This window comes from Vespula vulgaris, chromosome 1, assembly GCF_905475345.1.
Source record: "Vespula vulgaris chromosome 1, iyVesVulg1.1, whole genome shotgun sequence".
Taxonomy (NCBI): Eukaryota; Metazoa; Arthropoda; class Insecta; order Hymenoptera; family Vespidae; genus Vespula; species Vespula vulgaris.
Window position 1 is genome coordinate 8,017,283 of NC_066586.1, and position 18,967 is coordinate 8,036,249.

General features: G+C 35.2%; 1 protein-coding gene across 2 annotated transcripts in view; it reads right to left on the reverse strand.

Moving 5' to 3' along the window:
• LOC127071374 (neurogenic locus Notch protein) overlaps positions 1 to 18,967 on the reverse strand; it is a 188,356-nt gene that overhangs the window by 27,617 nt on the left and 141,772 nt on the right. For both annotated transcript variants that reach the window (XM_051010649.1, XM_051010716.1), the window contains 2 exons: positions 16,666 to 16,821; positions 7,901 to 8,083 (listed from right to left, as the gene is read on the reverse strand). In XM_051010649.1, coding sequence (XP_050866606.1) covers positions 7,901 to 8,083; positions 16,666 to 16,821 — 339 coding nt within the window. The remainder of the gene's footprint in view (positions 1 to 7,900; positions 8,084 to 16,665; positions 16,822 to 18,967) is intronic.

Genomic DNA, 18,967 nt, shown 5'->3' on the forward strand with positions numbered 1-18,967 from the left:
AGAAAATGAGAAGAATCGAGGAGGCGAACAGCTATTAGCATTTTAAATACGAACAACATTTCGGCCCACGAGTAAATTCTTCTTTCTCTCTTTACTCCTACTCTTTGCTCCTTTTCTCTTTCTCTTTCTCTTTCTCTTTCTTTCTTTCTTTCTTGTTCGGTCCACCTTTCGTTAGTACGATTCTTTAACTATCGAAAGAATTCGTGATTTCATTAGAAAGCTATACGAGATTCTTTTTGTTTATTAGATTTACTGTACGTTGTCAAGAGTCGATGATAACGAGCCAATAAAATACGTCTCGCTTGGAATAACTTTTCTCATAACAGCATCGAAGATCGAACGTTCAAGAGAGATAGAAATAGAGATAGAGATAAATAGAGAAAGAGAGAGAGAGAGAGAGAGAGAAAGATTCATAGTAATACAACTTTTTTCTATCCACCTCTGCACCTTCAAGTACTCGCTCGTTACGATAAACTGCACGGAACGCGGCGATTCGCCTTGCGGCTTTTCGAGCGAATTGAATCGTCAAAAGCGATTTGTTAGATAATCGATCGTAGTTGATGGGCCGGATCGTGAGAAATAGAATTTCATTTGGAAGACGTGCTCAACGTCTAGTTTGTATCTTCTTCAATAAATGAGTTATAGATCAAGGAAATAATATAAAACAGAAAATCGATCCAGTTAGCTCTTATTGAGTCTAGAATTTTTTAAATCGATCAAAAAAGAAAAAAAAAAAACAAAGAAAAAAGAAAAAGAGAGAGAAAAAACGAACGTTTTCTATTATTTCTTACTCGATACTTCGTCGCTGTAAAATTTAGCAATTAATTTCATAAGGAAAAAAGAAAGAAAGAGGAAGGAAAAAATAGAAAAAAAAGTCTTCTTTACGTTCAAGTTTCTGAAGAAAAAAGTCAATGATGGAGAGGAATCTGGTTTCTGTCGTTCCAGTTCTCTTCCAAGATCGAAATTTTTCATCACGAGATGAAAGGATAGAAAGAAGAGGGAAGGATAGAAGATGGACGACAAAGACGGTCACCGTGAAACGATCGCCGTGTCGAGCTTATCTTCATCTGACCGGTAGCAGAAGGAGCTTCACCGATACGTACGTACACGAGTAAACGTATAAAACGTGTCTACGTCGGCTTGTCTATTCGTCAAACGCTCTCCTTTACCGAAGCACCACTCGTCATTCTTCCTATCGGCCGATCTCAGATTGTAGTTTCTATCTCTTCTTATTTCTCTGTTTCTCTCTTTCTTCTTCAACCACCACGATCGTCATACGTGCTCATGGAATGGGTTTAACGGTATACGTGGATGTTTAATCGATGGATAGGTATCGATGATTTCCATAGTCCGATCGATCTTATTCTCGACGATCTTGAAAAGATCGAAAGACGTTCGTTGTAATTCGTTAATTATAAAACGTGAGATGCATCGACATAAACTTTTTAATTGTCCGAATGGCTAATGAGATTTTAATTTTGTTTTTGTATTCTTGACTTTGAGAAAAAAGAAGAAAGAAAAGGAATGTGAAATATATCTGATGAAAGTATTAAGGATGTAAAGGTACTTGTTATAAAATAAAAATAAATTATATGACGTGAATATAAAGATCGATGATAAAGTAATTGTTGTTAAAAAGATGGATCACATCTGACGCAAAGTTATGTCCTTTTATTAAAAAAAATATCTGAACGATGATGAGGATATATCATTCTTTGCATTCTTAAAAAGAAAAAAAAAATATTGCAAGATAAAATATTAAAGGATGCAGATATATTTACTATAAAACAAAAGTAAATAATATGACGTAAATATTGGTAATAAATAATATTTAAATATTTAAAATATCAGTTTTAATTACATCACGTTAATGTTTCGATGATTAAAAAAGTATTATTTTTGCTTGTAATTCTACTGCAAAAAGAGAAAGAAAATGAGAGAAGAAATATAAGAAGGATAAGAATAGATACAGGAGAAGGAACATGCTATCTAAGAGGCGTAGTATGTCCATCTTCGTCTCGATGAGCATACATCACATCCTTCGTTGCTAGAAGATAACTCAGGAGAAGACGTCTAACGCGTATGTACCGAGTATGCTTCTGAAAAAACCGACCCACGCATGCAAACCAGATCTCTCGTAGCAACGTCTGGAAGTCCTGAAGATTTCAAGAGTGACCGATGTCGGATCATTCACGAAGAAGACAAGAAATGTGTCTTGCTACGCGAGGAAGAAAATACATAAGCCTTTATGTATCAAAGAAAATGATCAAGCATTTATCCTATTTTATTTATTAAACATTTCATCGTTAAAAAAGCGATAAAAAAGAAACATAATATGATCATCAACGATCACTTTGTAGAACAATATAACGATAAATTTCGTCTCCATCGGATCGAAAAATATTTCTAATTTAACTTTAACTTCAATTTGAATTCCATCGGATCGAGAAATATTTTTATTTGCAAGGATGAAAAAAAAATGATGTGATTTAATGTAGAACGAAGAGAGAATAAAATAAAGAAAAAGAAAAAGAGAAGAGAATGACAGATCGGAATTTCGTCTTATTTACTAGCAAGTGCCTCGTTTGTGGCGATCGATGATCCGAACCAATTTAGATGGCGACTTTCCAAGAGTCGGCCTCGTTTAGTCCTGTCTTCACGTGGAACGAAGAGGAACGAGAGATAGACTTGGATAAGGAAACTTAGGAAAAGAAAAGGAGAGAAAGAGAGAGAGAGAGAGAGAGAGAGAGAGAGAGAGAGAGAGAACGAAGATCAGCAGGATAAAGTCTACGAGTCAGAGGACCAAGCCGCAGGATCTAGCAGGAGTGTTGCTTAAGAAAAGATAGAATCTCTCACTGGACTTTACGTTCTTCTTTTACGTTACATACGCGCGGCTCGCGTTTATATGGCTGTCCATGGCCTTTTGACATCCCACGAATAACGAGAACCGTCGTTCTTTACGAAACGATATCGGAATACGATATCGATCGAATCGAAACTTTTTAATTTTTACATTGATTTTTCTTTTCAAGTTATGTCAATCGATTATCAATAATTATTAGATAGATTGATAAATATAAAGTTACGATTATAAGAAAGAAATTTATTACGACAAATTGATACTATTTATTTTCTAATTAGAATTCTTAGTTTTATCGTTTTGCATCGTTATTAAGTTAATTAATAAATAAACGACGTATTATTGCGATCATATTTTTATTTATAACGATACTTATTTACGAGTCAACGAAATATTTATTACGAACATATAAATTATCGTAATAGCGAAGAAGGTATATCGAATTTATAGAATAATACGATCGTTTAATCCATTCTATTCTTTTTTTTTTTCTACCGTATTGAATCCATAAGGAAAAGAAAAAGAAAAAAAAAGGAAAAGAACAAATCGACGATGAAAAAGAAAAGTCGAACCACGTAAGTACGAAGAACTGGTCGATTAAGTCGCATTATCGGCCAGATCGATTAAAAGATCGATCGACTCGACGTATCAAACGATTATCCCCAGGAGATCGCGCGTTTAACGTTCATAATATACTCTCGTCCAGAAGAAAACGAGTGCAAAGAGACGCAAAGAGAACAAGTAAAAAAACGAGAGAAAGAGAGATGCTACGAACGAAGAAAAAGAGAAAGAGAGAGAGAGAGAGAGAGAGAGAGAGAGAGAGAGAGAGAGAGCTCAAATAAGAGCTGAGAGATAACAGAACGTGGCAGCCATTGTCCGACGTGGACAATGCAAGGCTGCTGGGATTGTGCTAGGAGCAATCTACATCTTCAATAATATATCATGCTCTTCTCTCTTTCTCTCTCTCTCTTTCTCGAAGTAGCAGAACCGCTTCTTTGGATCGCATAACTGCATCAACCATACATACGTATATTCGGCTTCTTGTGTCGGTGATACTCGCATAAAGGTCTTCTTCGTAAGAGCGAACGTACGGAGATTTACTCCCTCACACAAACACGCACACACACACACACACACACACACACACACACACACACACACACACACACACACACACACACACACACACACATACAAACATGTATGTATAGATGTATACGAAAAGATCTACTGTGCCAAGAGAGAAAGAAAGAGTATTGAGATATCTCTTATCCGGACTCGGAAGAGTACGACTCCTGAATGTGTCGTTTCATAAGAGCTGGACCCTAAAAAAGGACGAAGTAAAGACGAGAAAAGAGCTATACATACACACACATATATATACATACGTATATATAATACATATGTATATATATATATATATGTATGTAACATACGCACGTACATACGTCTCAAACCACAAGTCGACCAAGTTACGCTCTGCGATTACACTCCTTTTTCTCTCTCTTTCTCTCTTTTTCTCTCTAGGCGTTTTTACGAAGAGAATCGAGCTCGCAAAAGTACCTACGTACATATGTTCTTGCTCGCGCGAGGACAGGCCTCCTTCTCCGACTGCTACTAGCGAACCGGAGAAACGTGAACTCGCGTTCCGTGTGAACACCTGGAAGTGTAACTCGCGAGATCGCGATGCGGATAACATTGTTTCGTCGTATATAAAGAAGTCGTTTTATCTTTCTTTCTCTTACACATAGATATACATACATATATGTATCTATGTATGTATGTATATGTGTATGCATGTATGTATGTATTCTTTCTTTAAATCTCTAAGCGATGTCATCTTTCCCTATCATCTTTATTCCTATCGAAGTTCGAGTTTGATATCTCCAACGGAACGTGTCTATTCGTTATTATTCTTCCTCGAAAATTTCTTTCAAGAAACGTTCGGTAAAAAATAAAGAGGAAAGAAATACGAAAAAAATAATCAACTGGTAACAGGAAATGACAAAGAGGCAGTTAATATCAAAGAATCGTTTGTATTTTCAAACGAGTAACTCGCGCTAACGCTTTGAATGCCAATCGGTAATTATTGACTCGATGACGAGGATGGACACGGAATGAATAGGTGAATTCAGAGACTATATCATCAGAGTTGTCACTTCATGATGAAAAATTAATATTGTATGTAATATAATAATAGTTAAATTAAGATCTTTGACGAAGTCGACAAACAAAAAAATTCAAGTTAATTCATAAGTATTATTTCATTTTTTCCTGACGAAATTAATCATCAATCCATATTCAAATGTTTGTTAAGTTACATCATTAACTTATATATTATAATATCAATGTTTGTTAAATTTCAGAAAATCTAAATAATATTTATTTAAGAACAAATCAAAAATTGATTATAGAGATTGCTTTGGTACTTTTATTATCAAATCCCTATGAACTTTTCGAGCAAGCTCGTGTCAATAAAAACGAATTCATTTTGAACTGAACTTGCTCGTATGTATATTCAAAAGAGAGACGGTCTGATTCGTCGAGCAAGTATGTTTTTAGATCGTGCAAAAGAAAGAGAAAAAGAAAGAGAGAGAAAAGAAGAGAAAGAAAGAAAGAAAGAAAGAGAGAGAGAGAGAGAGAAAGAGAGGAAATCCTTTCTCATTACGAAAGTGCAAGGCGAGACGAAGAAGGAGAACCATAAGGGATTACAAAGGGCTTCCATAGAGATTTTCTCTCTCTCTCTCTTTCTCTCTTCTCTCGCAGGTTCGTCGTGCAAAATCTTGAATGCCCAAAGATCCTCTTTCCTCGAAGCTCTTAGCGCTATTTAGCGGATCCTTTTACGGGACAGCACGTCCCAACAAGAAAGGCGAATGGACCGACGAAGGTACGAAAAGAGAGAACGAAAAAGGGTGAAGAGAGAGAGAGAGAAAGAGAGAGAAAGAGAGAGAGAGAGGTTAGCGGACGAAGGAGAAGAAGAAGAAGAAGAAGAAGAAGAAGAAGAAGAAGAAGAAGATGGAGCCAAAGGTGGAGGTGGAGTACCAAAATGGCGATGGAACGAGTCGAGGGACAAGATAAGCCTTTGTACCCAGACGGGAGGCCACGAGAAAGCCCAGAGCACCACCGGATCCCGTCTCATCTCGGTCTCATATTTCGCGAGTCCTGCTATCATATTTTACTCGGCCCTTCCCCTTTTCCGCCACCCTGATGGCCCACGTGAGCACCTCCGAGCTCTTCGCCTGCTGTCTTTCTTTCCTCTTTCCTCTTCCCCTTCTCCTTCTCCTTCTCCTTTCTCTTCTTCTTCTTCTCCTTTTTTTTCTTCATTTTGTTTTCTTCTCTCTTTTTTTCTTTTTGTTTTCTTTTTTACTCTCTCGCTTTAGGGATCGTCGAACGTCTCTTTTGGAACCCTTCCTTCCACTCGAAAGAGAGGAATGGAAAGTTTTCTTTACGTTGATATGACAAAGAAAGCAAAAGTTAAGCCGCAGAAAAGTTTGATCGATTCTTTCGATATATTATTTTTCGTATTATTGTTGAGATTAATAATTTCATTTAACGGGGAGATGTAAAGGGTACGATGTTGAAATTTGACGTATTGAGTTAATCTAAAAGGTTTCTAATTTTTCTTTCTTTCTTTCTTTCTTTTTCTTTTTACATATTTCATTCGCGTTTTTAAATCTATAGACTCGTCCATCTGGTTATCACGAGATTTTCGCTCGTTTGTACAAAAGATTCGAGCTCGAAAGAAAGATAGCCCTCGGTAATATGAAACGAGATTAAATTTTGATACAAGAGGACGCGAATTAATCGGTCACGCTCGAACGGCCGAATAAAGTGGTTCCGGTTAAATAATAACCCGTGTTTTGATATGCAAATGAACGCACATCGATGCTCGTTTCTCTTTCTAAAAATCTTTATCGAGAGAGAAAGAGTGAAATGATATTGTAATCGGTTGTTCAATTAACATTTACGAAAATAAAAGGAAAAGAAAAGAAGAAAAAAAGTGAAATGAGATGAAAGAGAAAGGGAAAGGGAAAGTAATTAAATTAATTTCAAAAATTCGTTTCGAGATATAATGGAAAGTTTTACGCGTTACGATACCGGTCGTTGATCGGTAATATCGATTATATCGCTTCGAAAGAGAATTTCGAAAAGAGAGTGCACAGAAGAATCATCGATCGGTCGAGCCCTTAAATAAAGGGATCGCCGAGAACGCGTCAAACAATTAAGCTTGACTTACGCTCGGTTCGCGAGATTAAAAGATCGAGAGAGTCTACCGCAGCCTGTGTATTCCCTTGCAACGCTTTAACTGCAGTGTATGGTGCTATAGCTCTCTCTCACTCTCTCTCTCTCTCTCTCTGTTTCTCTTCCTTTCTCTCTTCGTATCATCAGATAATTCGCGAGCCGTGAGGCTGTCATCTCGGAAGAATTTACCGGCGACAACGTACGAACGTGCGTCCGTCCAACTAATTATTTTTTTTCAAAAAAATAAAAAAGAAAATAAAGAGAAGAAAATACATTTTCCATCATCTTCTAAAGAAACATTTTTGTATTTTTATATAAAACCAAAAAAAAGAAAACTATTACTGGAATTAATTAATCAAGGATGCATTTTCTCGTGAAAATATAATATAAAAATACAATGAAAATATAATGAAATGGAATACAACGAAAATAAAATGAAAGTACAATAATGTATTCGAATATTTTCTATACATAAAATGTATGTAATAATTGTATAATGAAATAATAGCGAGTAATGATAGAATAATTTATTTTATCTAAACAAAAAAAAAATGAAAAATTCATTTCGAATCAACGATAATTATTATCATTGAATACTTCGTATTACTGTCGTGTACGTTAAGATTGAACACTGCATGGCATATAAAATGCCGTGGAGGATTGAAATATAGCAAGACGTTCTGTCCTCGCGAGGAAATACATGGAAAACGAAATTTACGAGTATTCAGAAGAGAAGAGAGGGTTCAGCAGAGAAAGTAGTATCGTCGAACGTGTTCGTCGTATAGAAAAGGAACTTACCGGGCATGCAGACGCAACGAAACGTTCCAGGATCGTCCAAACAGGAACCGTCATTTTGACAAGGGTGGGACTCGCACTCGTTCACGTTCGTCTCGCATCTCGGTCCTGTGAATCCTTGCGTGCAGTTACAAGCAAAGGAGCCGGGCGTATTCACGCAAATTCCGTCGTGCTCGCAAGGAGAACCTGAAGAAGAAAAGAAAAAAAAAAAATTAATACAAATTTATGTCAAACGTATATACGAATCTTTTCAAAAGTTTTCAACATTTTAAAAAAAATATCTTCGATTTATTCAACGTCCTTTCTCTTCGAACAAATTCTTCGCTTCAAAATGTATACCAGATGCTTTAATAATTGTTACATTTTAAACTCGAAAACTATATATTTTCCTAATTTATTTTCGGTCAATTTTGATCTGATTTTTCATATATTTGATGTTTCGTTGCATACATTTACACATATATACATACTCTTTCAAAATAATTTTTAAATAAAATCGATTCCCCAGTGATATCTTTTATTAATCAAATACAGTTTCATACCGATAGTAAACAATGAAAAACAATAAAAAATATTAATAAAAAGAAAAATGTAACTAATACAATTCGAGTACAAAAGAGAGCCATGATTTTCTCCGAGTTCTATTAACCACAACTTTTATTAGATTTTCATCACCCTGTACGTCTATATATTCTCCTAAAGTAACTTATTCGAAAGATCATAATTACATGAAAACAGAATTTTCTCCAAATATATAACGTGAGAAAAACACATTCAATCCTTCATTCGATGGAATTGGGCCGGCTCCAAAAAATTCGCGTGCGGAGGCCATGATACGATAAGGTTCGCTGCGTTTGTATCTATAGCGGAGAGTCGAAGTAAAGTGAAAGTCGAGAATCGTCCAGCTAAACGACGTCTCTCGGGAAAGTTTTTTTCCCACGAATAGCAAAGATCGAAGGTGCTCTTTCAAAGAAAGAAAGAAAGAAAGAAAGAAAGGAAGAAAGAAAAGGAAAGAACGAACGAACGAACGAAAGAATAAACGAAGGAAAAGAAGAAGTGGAAGAAGAGGAAGAAAAAGAAGGAATAATAAAAAGGAAGAAAAAAAAGGAAGAAACGAAAGAGTTTGATGATCGTCCTAGAAAGGGAACGCTGAGAGTCCTGAATGTCTCCTCTCCTTCGTGGAGAGAAACGAAAGATTGCTAATTAAAACTGTCGCGGAGGAATGGACGCGAGTCGCATAATAATTAATAGCAAAGGAGCGGCTCGCGGTAAGGTCCGTGTAAGGTCTCTTAAGGTCCGTGTAAAGCTGCAGGTGCGCAGCTCCTGTGGAACGGCTCGCGATAGCACGGTTCTCCCCTTTAATTGGCCAACTCGATGAAGTTTTTCGAACGAGTAGACCTAGCTCGTTCGAACGAGAGAGAGAGAGAGAGAGAGAGAGAGAGAGAAAGAGAGAAAGAAATAAAGAGAAAAAGAAGGAGGGAGAGAGAGAGAGAAAGAAAGAGGAGATAGAAAGAGTTCCATTTCGCCAATGGAACCTCTTTTTCCGCTCGCTTACATGCTCGTGCTAATTGCAATAGGGTAATTACTACGGTCCCTTGCTCTACCACCTGTCCAAGACTTCAAAGATTCCTTCCTTCTTAAGGAGTATAACGAGAGTTGGACCTTCTGCTAAGGTTTTACCTTATAGCACAAATACACACGTATACATATCGTTATATAAAGGTATAGTTATCATACGTTTCTCCGTTGCGTTCTTTTAGCTACATTTCGAAGTAACCAGTAAAATCTACTACGTTATAAAATCTTTCCACCGTGTCTCGTCGATGGCCTCGTCTTGTATGGAAGAGAACAAAACAACAGCTTGAACTCTCCTACCGATACTTACCGATAGGAGAATTGAAAAAGAAAGGGATGGATGGTATGCTCTCGTTTAAGAGGATAAAGTGATTAATGTTGAGAATAAAGTTAAGAGGAAAAAGTAAGGATTTATTCGGAAAGATCGTGTAAGGTTGATAATGCTATAAATGTATTTTCTTGTTTTTACGCTTCGAAGGGCACCGTATCGATGGCTTGAATCCGAAAGTGGAAGGTAAAGAAAGAGAGAGAAAGATAAAGAGAATGGTCGATCGAATAAATAAATGAGATATTTTGTAAAAGGTCAGAAATGGAGAGAAGTGGATCGATTTCTTTTTAAAGAGGTACCGCCGCGAGTCTCCGGTAATTCGCTGATGGTTTTTCCGGACCCGCGTAATTGCCGTTGCTGACGTGCGAGTGCATCTCTCGAGAGTTTGTCGACGAAGGTAAGAATGAGAAAGAGAGAAAGAAAGAACGAAAAAGAGAGAGAGAGAGAGAGAGATGGAAGAAAAGTCTTGCAACTTGGTCGCGTCCCGAAGACTCTCTACAAGAAACGCATTGCTTTGCCGTGTTTGCGATGGAGCTACCTGGACCTGAAAGATGAACGAATCGTCCTCGTTGGAAGGTCGACTTTAACTTGGTTGACCTAACCGTCTTTGGAAAAACTTTTTTGAAACGTGCACGATAGGAAACCTGAACCGAAACTATGCGCCTACGTATACAAAGATATATGTATTGGTTTTCGTTCGAACGAAGTAATCCTATTTCTCATAAAATATTTTTTCAAACGAAATATTAAAACGAACGAGTAATTTGATGGGTTGTTAAAAAAGAAAAAAGAAGAAGAAGAAAATATGTATACCAACGTACGTAAAAATTTCTAGGTCTAGTCAAATTCTAAAAGAAGAAATCAAGAAATTAACGAATGTCATAAATTTGCAAGTATTAAAAAAAAAAAAAGAAAAACGAATAAATAAATAAAGGAAAACGAACGACAAAAATCATTTTAACTCGTTTTAAGGTGATACACGCATAACAAAGAAAGTCATCCGATACTTTCATTCTTTCAGATTAAAATTAATCCAAGAGACATACGAGCTTTATTAACTAATACGAAAGAAGGAAGGAATCGACTTAAGAGTGTCTGAGGAGTAAAAGATTAGACGTTTTTCGTGAGTGCTTTCCATCGGGGACAAGGTGTTTTTCAAAAAAGGAAGCAGGTAAAACCTTAAAGCCCTATGGCCCTTATATGGAGTAACGTCGCCACCCAGTCAGGTATTCGTCGACATTGCCTTCTTCTCTCCGGTGTCGGCTTACCACTGTTGAGGCGGCAACGTTGCCGAATTTCGCTTGCCAAATAACAATAGTTCTTTGTTTAGTCGGCAGGTAAAGTATGCTGAAGATCGAAAATCAACTTTGGCTGAGGTTGCGAGGAAAAAAGGATTTCATTACGCGTCTTTTATGGGTATACGACATAGCCTTGCTTTATGATATTATATCTTATCGTTATTGGTATGTGTTGGTACATATATAGTCACGTATGTATGCACACATGCACACATTTGTATTTTTAGTTAACCATGTACGAATTAACTTGTCACGAAAATGTAACATTTGTCATGATAAGAGAATAAATAAATTATTCGTTTTTCACTCTTACTACGAAAGCGTTTAGATTACTCTAATCTTGTACTAAGGTTAACCGGCTAAAATTTGTCCTATTTACTAAAGAACCGTCATAAAGTTTTAAAATACATAAACACTTTATCTTATCTTTATTATTTTCGAAGAGTAGACATCTATCGTGTTTCTATCTGTTGAACTAACGGATGTTAACGGAATATATTTCTTTTATCTACAAAATCGATGTAATTATTATCCAAGTATATTTAACGAATCGATCGTTTGATATCGAGCACTTTAGTAATCGAACCTATGACTTTGATTAACAGTCGCTGATTATAGTATCATGGTGAGCTTTTTGCTTTCAGTAATAATGACAATAATAAAAAAAGAAAAAGAAAAGAAGAAAATTAGAGATCTCGAAAACGCTATGCCCACTGGGCCGAGTGTTCTCGAAAAAAGAAAAAAGAAAACGAAAAAGAAATGAATCCAAAGCGAGACCGAACGTCTAATAATTATGCCCAGTGGCCATTAATAAACTAATCCTTGAGGGATTCTTAGTTGATGATCGAGAGCAGCAAGGAGTCACGGTCGCTTTATCGGAGCCCAGAATCTTCCAGTGCCAGAGGCAATGTTGGAAGACGAAGGACAGAGGGCAGAAGAGAGAAGAGAACTACGACTCAACATTTGTCTATATATGTATGTCAAGAAAGAAAGATGGGGAAGGATATTTTTCTTTTCTTTTCTTTTTTTTTTATTTTTTATTTCTTTTTATTTTATTTTATTTTATTTTTTTTTAAGAGAAAAGAAAAGAATCTAGAGCTTCGTACATTAATTACGATAGGATTCGAGAAGCAACAATCTAAAATAAGAGAACGTAATTAATAATTATTAATACGAATGGAATGGATTATTAAAAAAATACGAATAAATTGATAACAATATCTTGATGAGATAGATGAAAAGAATAAGATAAATAAAAAGAAAAATTAGCAACTTCTGTCGAGCCTTCGTTCGTTATCGTGTCAACAAAACGAATGATCGGAGTAAACGTGTTGATATTATATTATAAGATATCAAATGTTCTTTATCTTATTTACTTTGCCAAGTAAATTTGTTTTTATCGAGACTATTGAAAATTTTGTATAAAGTGTATCTATGTAGTTATATAAATTGAAAACAGTAATTAATGACTCGTAGTATCGGAAGACTAAGGAGAAAAATTAAGGACAAGGATAAATGAGACAAGAAAGGGCGTCGACCAAACTAATCGCTGATGGTATTAAACGTCACCGTTTTGCAATGGGATGTTAGCTCGACTTAAAGATCGAATTCAAAGAGTATGAAAAGAGAAAGAGAGAGAGAGAAAGAGGATAAGAAAATGATCGATCGACGAAGTCAAGAGAACCAATGGTTAAAAGGCTCTGTTCAATAACAAAATACATTGTTAAATAGTATCAGCAATGAATTAATCTATACGAATATTAATAATAATATTAACAATGATAATAATAATAATAATAATAATAATAATAATAATAATAATAATAATAATAAATAAAAGTTCGTTGAACTTCGTTCATATCTATATAAATTAACTTCAGAGCCTTAAGGATAAATTCCAGGAGACGTTCGATTAAAAAACAAAAAAAAGAAAAAGAATTATATACGTTCGCATAATTCAATACGTGGTGGACATCGATAATCGGTTGATTTACGATTCGCCTTAAAACATAGAAATGATAAATCATAGCATAAGAGCGACGTTTCGAAGAGCCAAGAAGATGGATAATGATAGGAAGATAAAGAAAAAAAAAAAGAAAGAAAGGAAAAGAAAAGAAATGAGATGGGGGTAAGAGAAGAACGCGTCGTGTTGATCAAGCCCGAGGGGTAAGTTTCTCAACCCTTTTAGCTTTTTATCAATGTCAAGGAAGGCGCATTAGTCGAGACGTTAGAAGCATAATCTTTGGATAATTTGTTCCATGATGCGTCCTTATCAAGGTGTATATAATGGTACTTCCCTGAAGCATAAGAAAATACCGTGGGCGACGAGAAAGGTAGATCTTTAAAGTTAGAGAAAGAAATGAGAGAGAAAGAGAGATAGAAGAGAGATCCGGGAGTGAAGAGAGGAAAGGGGTGGATTCCCTTTGAGCGATGCCCACCTAATTACAAACCTCCTTCTCGAAGCACGACACATTGTATATGTAGGTAAGTACTGTTGTTTGATGCTGCGAGAAACAACTTTTCGTATGCGTGATCGAGAAAGGAAAGAAGAGAAAAATATAAAGGAACAAAGAGTAAAAGAGATACACACACACACATATATATATATATAGACTTCACCGATCTCTTGGATCGTTTCTTCTTTCATAAGTGAACGTAAAAAAAAGAAAAAAAAGGACTCTCTCTCAATGGTTTCGATATATAGAGAGGCACGAAGGTTTTCTTTGAGATCACCAGATGTTACGTTCGTTTCGTGATGCTGCTGAAACATTCTCGAACGCAAACGCAATTTCTTCGATGACTGTCACCGTAGTTATACACCATACGTACATACAAATACGTACACACACATTCGTGTTTAATACAAAAAATAGAGTATTCGAAAAGAGAAAGAGAGAGAGAGAGAGAGAGAGAGAGAGAGAGAGAGAGTGTGTGTGTGTATATGTGTGTGATAAATAGAAAGAAAGAGAGAGATCTCGTTTAAATCCCTTACGTAAAGATCGCCATAGAATGCAGGATAGCATCGAGGTGTGTGGCCCCCATGGTGTACCGATTCTCCTTGGAACTATTAATTAACTCGCGACTACTGCCTGTCCGATGCTTAATTACGAAGCCATTACTTTCATAAGTAACGCACATATATATACACATGAGTCAAGAGGTATGTACCTACGTTTAATTTTTTCCTCTTTCAATTCGATCTTTTCTATTATTTTACCCTATAAATTGTGATATCTTAATCTTAATTTTATATATGATATAACTAATATAATATATATATATATAAATATTAATAAAGCAACAATGAATTCGCAAATTCGGCAATTATCTAATATGACACTGGATAGTTATAAAGTAATATCGTTATTATTAATGATAATTCTTCAAAACATTTTTATTCAGACTCATCAATGATTTCGTAAATGTTACGAGAATAAAAAAGAAAAAGAATCTAAGATGAACCAAAACGACGATGAAAAGAGATCGGCCCGAAGGGAAATTAATCGAGCGTAATCGACCGATCCCTGCCCGCCAATCTGCCCCGTGCGGATTTTCAATTTGCTCGGTCCATGGGGGCCTCCTTCTCTTCTCTTTCTATCTCTCTCTTTCTCTCTCTCTTACACACTCTCACTCTCTTACACTCTGTACACTCATGATCGTGAACATTAATCCAACGATTTACTACACTGTTCTCGCTCCCCTATACTTTGACTCACCCCCTTACTCCGAAACGAGCTTCCTCGATTTAGCAAAGTACTCCTCTCATGTTTATCAAATTTTCATAAGTTTTTTCTTTTTCTACCTTTCCGTTTTTCTCGCCTAAATAGACTACATTTTATTTTCGTCAAAAAATAATTTTTAATTTAAGAAAAAAAAAAAAGAAATAATAATAAGAAGGCATTTTTTAAAATTTCTTTTTAAATTATCTTTTGATCGCATTGTTTTTGAAAATAAGTTTGGAGATAATTAGATGATTTTAGAACCATCGAAAATTTCTTCCTTTTTCTTCTTTCGAAAGAATTAAATTTCTTATCAAAAGAAAAAAAGAAAAAGTGATTTTACGAAAAATAACGAGTGAAAGTTTATAATGAATTTTTTCCTTTTCTTTTACTCGATTATTAAGTTTCAAGATGAACATGAAGGAACGATAATAAAGGAACGATGTTTTAATCAAAAGAAAAAGTATGAAATCGAGGCGAAGGACTCTTCGGTTCTTTGAATCTCTTTGATTGTTCAGATTAAACATCATCGTATTCCGCCCACGTGGTCAAAATGAAGTTAACACGCGCAAATTGAAACGAACGTGTATATGGACGAACACGCGTGTCGTGTCAAGAGAAACAATGAACGGGGCCGTCGACCTCGTGGTTCATGTTAGGTAGAAACTGCTTGGTAATCGCATTGGTATTCGATTAAAAACATCTTCAACTTAACGAAACAATTTTTATAATAAAGATCTCTCGATTGATCCTTGATTTTGACGAAAGAATATCAAATTAATCGATGATTCTCGACAAACGTTACAAATTTGAAAATTTTTCTATTTGAAAATAAATCTTTTTACATAAAACGATTTTAGTTGATTGTTTCCAGTTTCGAAAACGATTTTAACTGATACGTTTCATAACATGCACATGTTTGTATCTCTCTACAAATACATCAAACGTTTAATAAAAAACTTTTTACATATTATTACATGCTTTATACGTGATGTTTAATACGAGAGATTTAATTTTATATCAAAACGACGCTGCGTACGACAAATTTTAATCTATAGCGTTCTTCTTTAAAATTTGAAAAAAAATAAAAAGAAAAAAAAAATGTTTACTCGACCTCTCTATTAATAAAGGTCGAAATAACGAAAGAACTCTTACGTAATCACTTTTAAAGAAGGAAAGTTCTTCTTCAAGAGAAGTAGACAGTTAATGAAGGCCCTCTCCCCACCCTCTTAGAAATCGTTTACTAACGAGATCAATTGCATTCTGTCTTCGTGACGTTTCACGGTACGGAAGTAGGGACCGAATGAGATTTCTTAAATCGCGCCAATCATTAATATCTATCCTTTGTAAGTCACGTCGCGTCGTAGAGAGACATCCATCATTACCTTCGGACCGGAATAGAAACTGATTATCTCTGGTAAGCGGCACTGAACGTTCATATATCAAACACAAATCTCAAAGCCGTCGAAAGTAAGAACGTCCGTCTGACAGAGTACAAAGTACGATTTGGAAAGGGTATATACTTGGTTCATTCTTATATCGTGATCGTTATGCGAACACGAAATCGTAATAGCAATCGATTGGATTTAGCAATTAACAAGAAAAACAAAAAAAAACAAAAAAAATAATAATTATCGAGAATTCTTTATGTCAATCCTTTAACATGAAGCTTTCATTTTCTTTTTAACATTTAGTCGACTTATTCGTAAGAAACTAACAATTGTACGATGTTAAAAATAAATCAATTTTGAATTATATTGAATATAGATTTGTGCAAATGTTATATCTCGTTATATGACGAAAATTCGAAACGATTTATAACAGGAGATAAAAATCTTTTTCTCTTACCTTGTTCGCACTCGTCGATATCTTCGGAACAGTCGACACCCTTATAACCAGTAGCACAGGAACAAGTGAAGGAGCCATTGATCGGACTAGTGTCGCAATTTGCTCCCTCGTGACAAGGATTCGATGTGCAGGCATCGTCGAGATGGCATAAAAGACCTGTGAATGAGAACAGAATTAATTTCTTTTTCCCTTTTTCCTATTTCCTTCGTTTTTAAAATTCTCCTAAGCTTGTACAAAAAAAATATATATAAAATATAAGTATATAAATTATAAATATATAATAACTATATATGTTACTATATCATAAAAATATAAAATAAAAAATTATAAGTATATAAATTATAAATATACAAAAAATATAATAACTATATCTATTACTATGGTATATAGAGGAATATAAAAATAAAAACTAAGCTTGTACAAAGAAAATGGAAAGGAATATATCTAACTATATTTGTTACTATGGTATATAAAGGAATATAATAATAAAGAGCCAAGCTTGTACGAAGAAAATGGAAAGATAAATGAACGAATATATGTAACTATATCTGCTGTTACTATAGTGTATAGAAGAATATAATAATAAAAAACGGCTAGACCTTTAGAGAAGGGAACCCAACTAATGTAAGACTTGGCACGTTTCTAGGGCAGTTGGCGTTCGAACAGGACACCAAAGACGGTGGTAACTGCCAAAGATGGACATCATTAAGGCCTGAAATGCGCTTTGCACGGAACGCAACTGGCGAATACGTAGATAGTTGTATATATACATATACAATATCTATGTTATAGAACGAGAAAGCACGAAGTAGGTATAGTAGCAGTAACCAGCCAGTAACAACGAGGATCCCAGAAGAGTCGCGATCAAATCCCAGAGAGCCACTTGAAACTCGATGAAACTTCGCGAAATCGTTGCATTCGTATTCAGTGAATTACTACTGGAAAAATGTCTGCGAACTTCAACTGCGATAAAACTCGGCCTAATTACGACTCATTAGTCGTTGGAATTCCAATCGTTACCTTCTCTAGAACCACTTGTTTATCATCAGATTTTCTTCCTTTTTTTTTCTTTTTTCTTCAAACGATATTCACATATACACCTACTTATCGATTTTCAATCGATATCATATAATCGAGTTAACGTTTGAAAACATTTAATCGTATTTTGAAGAACGTCCGAACGAAAATCTCCTGTACGTGTATGAGACAAAATGAAAAAAAGAGAAAAAGAACAATTGCACGTATATAAAAGAGAATATAATCAAAATGTCTCGATGATGGCTTCCGAATCAGACGAAGAAAAAAGATATCTTTATTTGGACATCGATGTCCGTAGAAAACCGATTCGAAAAGCCGTTTCGGTCAGTATCAAGAAAACTTGGCGAGTAGTAAGGACGGGAACTCGTTTGCAGTCGTCAAGGTCGATAACGACTCCATAAGGCCGACTCTAGCCTCCGGAATCTTTAGATACCGAAGGACCCCTTCTGCATTTGTTCCCTCTGTTTGTCTCTTTCTTCGTCTCGAGGGAGGCGGTGCATCATCATCATCATCATCATCATCATCATCATCATCATCATCATCATCATCATCATTATCATCAACCATGGTGTTCCATACACGTGCAGCTGATGCACCTGCCAATGCTTCGGAGATGCGTAATGCTTGCTCGTTGCTGCTGACACCATTTGCGAGAGCCTTTTCTTTAGTCTGCTCTCTTCTTGTCTTTACCGTAAGCGGTGTAAAACTAATCGTGTAAGTTGTTAAAGAATAAATCAGATTGCTCGAACTAAAAGGCCAACTCGTTTGTTTAACTCCGACTATGACGTCTATAAATGAAATGTAACTCCTTTCGATGAATTCCAAAACTTTCCTAGATCGCTTAGATTAATTTAAATCTTCTATTTACGTAAAACGATAATATGATTATATATGTGTTAATTATATACGTATGTAATATGATTATCGTGCCAAGTCTGTGACCAACTTTTATATTTTTATAACATGCCTAATATCGTTGTACGTTATCGACGACGATATAAATATAAATAAATGTTAATAACAAGATGTATGTATATAATTAATAATAACATAAATGTTAATAAATAAATGTAAGACACTTTCGTTGTCGTCCTGATTAAAATTGAAATTAAAATAAATCGTCATAGTTTTAAATCTATGATAGATACATTAGCAAATGAGAATGCTAACAAAAAAAAAAATACTCGAATATCGGTACAACTATGTCGGTAATATATGATGGCGATATAAATAAATATTGTTAATCATTGTTATCCTAACTAAA